The 6,996-nt window shown below is 29.2% G+C and overlaps 1 protein-coding gene across 1 annotated transcript; it reads left to right on the forward strand.

The window, feature by feature from the left end:
• Positions 1 to 375: 375 nt before the first annotated feature.
• LOC108849386 (cystinosin homolog) lies at positions 376 to 2,353 on the forward strand. The gene is made up of 8 exons (XM_018622935.2): positions 376 to 624; positions 726 to 858; positions 938 to 1,027; positions 1,122 to 1,246; positions 1,508 to 1,550; positions 1,647 to 1,764; positions 1,843 to 1,892; positions 1,984 to 2,353. The coding sequence occupies exons 1-8, from the start codon at positions 506 to 508 to the stop codon at positions 2,107 to 2,109; spliced, it is 804 nt and encodes a 267-aa protein (XP_018478437.1). The 5' UTR covers positions 376 to 505; the 3' UTR covers positions 2,110 to 2,353.
• Positions 2,354 to 6,996: the final 4,643 nt, after the last annotated feature.

The raw sequence follows: 6,996 nt of genomic DNA on the forward strand, positions 1-6,996 counted from the left end.
ACTTTTTCTTTTTACTCTCTATATAAACGAACGAATTCGTTCGATTGTAAACACACCTCTCTTCCTCTTTTCTATAAAAAACTCTCTCTCGTTTATTTATCATATATCAGTGTTATCTTTCTCGTGCGGGTATAAAATTTCTTTCTATAAAATTTCCGATACATATAAAATTTATAAGTTTTTTTATAACATAAGTTGAATAAAAAACGTGGGTGTTGGGAGGTCCCCATCAATTTCTTTATTTGAACATAAAAACTGATGATAAGAAAAATGGTCGGTGGGTGAGCCTCCCCAAAATACGAATATGCCCGTATTAACCGTTAGGTGCAGATAGTGGAATCTTATAAGCAGCGTAAAAGTCTCCAAGGCCCTCATGACACGACATCATATTGCTTCTGTTGTTGTTTAGCTTTTTATTAAGCCGTTCTCGTCCAATCTCCCCCTCCCTCCCAAAAGAAGAAAGAGAGTCAAAAAAGATTTTTGATCGAATCAAACGGAGACAAATATGGCTTCGTGGAATTCGATTCCCCTAGAAATCTCGTACGAGATCGTCGGATGGATCACGTTTGCTTCCTGGTCGATTAGCTTCTACCCTCAGATGATTTTGAATTACAAAAGGAAAAGGTATTCTCCATCTCCCCTTTATATCCATCCTCCTCTAGAGATTTTCTTTCTGGGCTTTGTGTCGGAATTTGATTTTGTATTTTGGTTTTTGGTTTTTCAAGTGTTGTTGGGTTGAACTTCGACTTTGCTCTTTTGAATTTCACAAAGCACTCATCGTATATGATCTACAACGTCTGCCTCTACTTTAGCCCCTTTATTCAGAAACAGTACTTTGACACTTATGGAGAAGAAGAGGTATCTCTCTCTCTCTCTCTCTGCTTTTTTATTCGTTTCCTATCAGATTTTTGTTTAAAATAATGATCATTTTCTCCAGATGATACCTGTGGCTGCAAATGATGTTGCATTCTCAATCCATGCTGTCTTAGTGACAGCTGTTACCCTCTTCCAGATCTGTATTTACGAAGTGAGTAGTAGTCTTCTCCTTTTATATGGATTGTTTTTTTTTTCTTCTTCTTAAATCTATATGATGGTTTTTCTAAGCGACTTAATATTCTCAGCGTGGAACTCAAAAAGTATCGAGATGTGCAACAGGTCTTGTGATCCTTGTCTGGGGGTTTGCAGCTACCTGTTTCTTCATTGCTTTACCTACACATTCTTGGCTCTGGCTCATTACCCTCTTCAAGTAAGCATCTGACTTAGCCAATATGCTAAAGCTTATTTTCAGAAAAAACTTAACAAAACGTGACTAGTCTGAACGCTTATACGGAGTCAAGATAACTCTGTATAATTCAAAAAAAGAATTTAACAAAACTCCTTGAAAAACTGGGACACTCCATGTTTTATCTCTAATGGATACCTTTTCATCTCTTAATAAATAAACTAACAATAAAGATGTAAATATTTGTGGATACCTTTTGATGATAATTTTCATTGTTATATATAGTTCGATTCAGGTTTGCATGACATGCGTCAAGTACATTCCACAGGTGAGAAACGATACTGAAGCTTAGTTAGTTTTTTTTTTCCACAATTGGTTTTAAATCTGTGTTGACTCTGGATTCATTCATCTGTCTCTTTCACAGGCGAAGATGAACTTTACTAGGAAAAGCACAGTCGGGTGGAGCATTGAGAATATTCTTCTAGATTTTTGTGGAGGAGTCTCTAATTATCTCCAAATGGTTGTTCAATCGATTGACCAAGGTAACAAATCTCTTTTCCATCATTAGCTTTTGTTTGCTGCGCATAAATTAAACACTATCTTCTTTTGTTCTTTTTAAGGTTCTTGGGTGAATTTCTATGGGAACATTGGGAAGACTCTTCTCTCACTAGTAAGAAAAATCCAAATTAAAGCCTTCTTTTACGAATCTTTCTGACTGTTCTTCGTTTGTCTTTCTAATAACACCACATATCTTTTTGCAGGTCACTATATTTTTCGATCTCATCTTCATGTTTCAACACTATGTGTTGTACCCTCCGAAGAAACCCTCAAAATGTCTTGAGGAATCGAACGAGCCTCTCATCGATCCTTCTCATGAACCTATTTAGGATCAAAGTCAGGGAAACAGAACCCTTTTTATTAGTTCCACAGCATTCCCTTTTGCACATAAAGTAAAAACTTTGTCGTATTGTTAAGTAACTGCATTGTATTTAGTTTGTTACAATGTAAAAGAAAAAAAACGAATGCATACGACAACGCTCAATTTTGAGTTTCTTGTAATAGCAAGAAAACTTTTTCTTTGAAAATTGTCCAAGCCGATTTCATTAAATATAATTTATTTTCTTATAATAAGTTTGTGAGAATCTTTCTAGTGCTTGATAATTAGATATATACACTATAATTATGTTATATTATACATATGTTATCATATATTTACGCATTTTAGATGATGAAATGGACTCATGCAATGAATAAAACTAATCTGATTTAGTTTGTACTTCAGTATAAAGTAATATATGTAACAGTATATCTACAAAATGAATAATTGGATCAATCCAAATTTTTACACCCAAACCTAAAAATCTAATTAAAATAGCAAATTATTATTATTTAAGATAATATTTTATTTATATTAGACATATAAATGTGAAAGGACTCAAAATTATTAATAAATCAAAACAAAATATCAACCAATTGTTACATTTTAGTTTTTTGTAAACTTTATATAGACATGAGTTTCAAAATAATATTGTTATATTTGAGTATGATCAAAACATTAGTTTATTTTTTCATTTAGTTCTCTATACAACATATATTTAATTAATACAAAATTTTCCTAAAGTATATTTACAAATCTAAAACAACAACACGCTAAATACAAATAACAAAACTAATCAACTTTTTTTTCTAACACTAATCAACATTTTAATATATTAAAATATTACGGTTAAATTTTGAAATATAAATGCATCAAGTATATGCAAACAATAACCAAATCGAGTAAAATTATGTAATAATATCAAAACATTAGTTTATTTTTCATTTAGTTCTCTATACAACATATATTTAATTATACAAAAATTTCCTAAAGTATATTACAAATCTAAAACAACAACTAAGCTAAATACAAATAACAAAACTAATCAACTTTTTTTAACACTAATCAACATTTTAATATTTTAAAAATATTATGATTAAAATTTGAAATATAAATGCAATCAAGTATATACAAACAATAACTAAATCGAGCAAAACTATATAATAAAATCATATGTCTAGTTATAATAATATAATATTATATAGAACAAATTATACATATAAATTACAAATCTATTTAAATTTAAAATTCAAATATTAATCATTATTATAATACATTTATTTGTTTAAGCTTGTGTCAGTGCATGAACACATGGAAGAGTCATCTAGTAGGTAAACAGTATTGCTTGGTTCGCTGATGATTAGAATTTAGAAAGGAGAAAATGGTTCTAAACATGTGCATCGGGGACAGATATGATATATTTAAGCATGTGCGTCGGGAACAGATATGATATACTCAAGCATGTGTTTCAGGGATTGCAATGCATGCTTCGGGGACAGATATGATATACTTAAGCATGTGTTTCATATTAAGTCTATTATTGTATACTTTAAAGTCTGTCTTTATATACTTTAAGATCTGTTTTTTTTTCTACAACCGTGATCCAGTGATCGAGGTTCTGACTAGTTCCACGAGACTCACGATACTCTAAATATTTTTGTGATTTAATGGTAGTCCAGAATCCAGATAGCCACACAGAATTTCGAAATCGAATTCGTATAAGTGACGTTCTATATTTATAATGTATATGTTGCTAATTTTTCATTTTTATCCTAAATTTGGTTTATTTATTTTTGGGGACAAAAATAAAGTAAGGTAATGTAATATGTTTCTAACCATTTTAATTAGCGATATAGCATCTTAACATGTGCGGGAGATGGGTTTGAGCTGTGCAGATGTGTTTAAAGTATTTTTCAAGCTTTTCCAGATAATGGGCCAAAAAATTAGCTTCTGTACCGTTAATTGTCCGGACCGGCTTGGATGATGGAAGAATTCGTTCGGGAAGGATGGTGTTTGGCTGAATAGATATGATGGCTTATTCCCCCAATAATTTTTTTTTGAATTTTTCTTTGTAAGTTTTATCGTTTGTAAGAGCTTTGGGGATGAATGACTAGAGATATATACCTAAGTTACGTAAATGTGATTTCATTCTTAAGTAAAGAACTATATTAATCCTCTTATTATCAACTCTTATTATTAATCAAGAAGCAATTGGGAAAAATAACGTTAAAAAGGTAAATTATTTACAAATATACCATTTATTATGGGAAAAATAACGTTAAAAAGGTAAATTATTTACAAATATACCATTTATGATGATGTGTCGCCTTGACATTCATTCTCAGTCTTCTATTATAAAAACCTTTACTAGATTAAACTATTTACAAGATATGCCACTAGTCCAACTCTCATTCATTACATTCTATTGTATCATATTATTTAGGTAATAGAGCTAAATTCATTTAATAAAGCCGTATATTATCAATTTAAACTTTATATGTGGTCATATTTGCAACATAAGTCTATCACGATAAAATATTGGTCACGTTATAGTATTTTGTTATTTTGAATACAAGAAAATAAAAAAACAATGTAATTTTTTTTGAACACTAAAAAAAAATGTATATGTTATGATTTCTCTACATACAATATTTTTTTTTATCTTCCCCTATAGCGACAACCAGGGGCAAACCCACGTTGATTGTACATGTGGCACGTGCCACATACTACATCAAATTATTTTTATGTAACTAACAATATACATAGAACATAGAAGACAATGCGGCTTCGCTGGTAAGAGATCTCTGGGACGAGGGATAAGCAAATGTTCTGGTCCGTAACCATGTTCTTAATTTCTGTTTGATCCATTCTTATTGTTTTGTTCTCTGGTCTTAGCCATCCAGTTGGTCTTGTTTCAGTCTCTTTGGATAGTGTCTGTAGCCATGTTTGAACTGTCTCTAGGTTTATCTATGTTCTTAAGTTTCCCAGTTGGGCTGTAGTTTCAGGAGATAGTATGTTATCTGCCTGCTTAGTTTCTCCTATTTTCTAGAGCTCTTGTCTTCTGCTAGTGTTCTGTTGTAAAGTTTCAGGCTAAAGATCGAATGAAAGTAGTGGTCAGTGAAAAAAAAAGAAAAAAAAAAGACAATGTAGCTAATTTGGTAAAGAGGGCTATACTGTGCCCCACCTAGTATTAGGTTCAAACCAAACTGTTGCCTTTCTGTATTTTCAAATTTTCTACAATTTTTAATTACTATTTCATCAAATATTTTCTTTTGATTTTGTTACACTATTTTTTAACAACTGTTTTATTTCTGTTTTTAATAGGGAAAATTCTAATTTACCACTAATTTAGTGTCACTTTTCAAATTTATATTTAAAATATGATTGTTTTCATAAATATTTTACATTTGTGATGAAAATGACTTAACCAAATCTCTTAAATTATTTCTATAAATTTATAAATCTAACATTATCCCTTAAATATTAAATCCTAAACAATAATCCATAGACCCAAATATTAAAGTATTGTTTATTCAATTTTATTTTTGAAAAACGTTATCCAACTTATAGTATTTCAGTCACTTTTTAATATTATTTTTTTTCAAATAAAAACTCATAGTTTGTTAATATTTAACTTTGACAATTATTTTTATTAAGATTATTTTTCAACAGTTAGAAAAAAAATAAAAACTAAAAGGAATAAATTTTTATAGTGAAATTACTATATATATATATATGCATATATAATCTAATGATATTATTGAAAATAAATATATAAAATTAAAAAAATATCTCTTTATATAGTGAAATTAATGACTAATGTATTTTTTAAAAATATAGTTTAAATCAATTAATTTAATTATATTTATATAACATAAATTTATATATTGTGTCCCACATCAAATTATTTTCTGGGTCCGCCCCTGGCAACAACCGAGGGACAACCATTTTGATATATATAGTTCTCATTTGGATATTTTTACATTTTTGAATTCAAAAGAAGATAGACTATGAATCTGCTATTTAAAAAAGGAGAGATCATATTTTATGTTACAAAATAGGTTTCGATTTATAATATAAACTTAAGACCCACCCTTGGTCCAATGTTTGTGAGGGGATCATATTATCAACTTAAGTGTACGAGGGTTGAATATGCATTTCATTATTTTCTTCTGTAAAAATAAATCAGTATAAAAGCAAAGAGGTCTTATTTCTCTACATCAATATTTTATATGTTTACATATTTTGTGTACTGATTTTCAAATGTAATCACTTAAATAATTCACATGTCAATTATTTTTCTTTCGTTAATCTAATGGTTATTTTTATCTTTTGCTATATTGCATTTCACTATTTTCTGAGAAATCATATTCTATATGACAAATAGAAGTCTGATTTCTTTACATATGTACCCCGTGCTTGGTCCACATATTATCAATCTAAACCCTGGCAATATTAAACTGTAAAAAAATATCATATTTATACATATAAATTTTCAGAAACAAGGTATTAAATAAAACATGTATTGACCTAAAATTTTATGATAATTTTTTATCTTAGAAGTTTAGCATGTCATAATTAATTTGAATAACATGAATCTTGATATTGCCAAACTTCGTGAATGATTTTGTTTCCTAATATGATTGGTTTATAGAAATATTAAATAATATAATGACAATCGCTACTGACTGTCCTAATGTTATGTGATTTTCAAAAACATACAATATAAAAATCCATCAATCACACAATCATTTCTACCTATAAAGCTGTCACAATATTTATTATTTACTGTATGACTTAATCAAATATTAAGTAACTCTATAATCCTCCTATATATTAAATGAGAAGTTACTTTCTGCTGACGTATCACTCATACATGCACTCTGAAAAAAATCGT

Source organism: Raphanus sativus, chromosome 4 (genome assembly GCF_000801105.2).
Source record: "Raphanus sativus cultivar WK10039 chromosome 4, ASM80110v3, whole genome shotgun sequence".
Taxonomy (NCBI): Eukaryota; Viridiplantae; Streptophyta; class Magnoliopsida; order Brassicales; family Brassicaceae; genus Raphanus; species Raphanus sativus.

Bases quoted from the DNA above. Each gene is read 5' to 3' on its own strand.
- LOC108849386 (XM_018622935.2), top strand. From the start codon at position 506: ATGGCTTCGTGGAATTCGATTCCCCTAGAAATCTCGTACGAGATCGTC. The intron at 625-725 runs GTATTCTCCATC...TGGTTTTTCAAG, and splicing joins TTGAATTACAAAAGGAAAAG to TGTTGTTGGGTTGAACTTCG. The intron at 1,028-1,121 runs GTGAGTAGTAGT...TAATATTCTCAG, and splicing joins TCCAGATCTGTATTTACGAA to CGTGGAACTCAAAAAGTATC.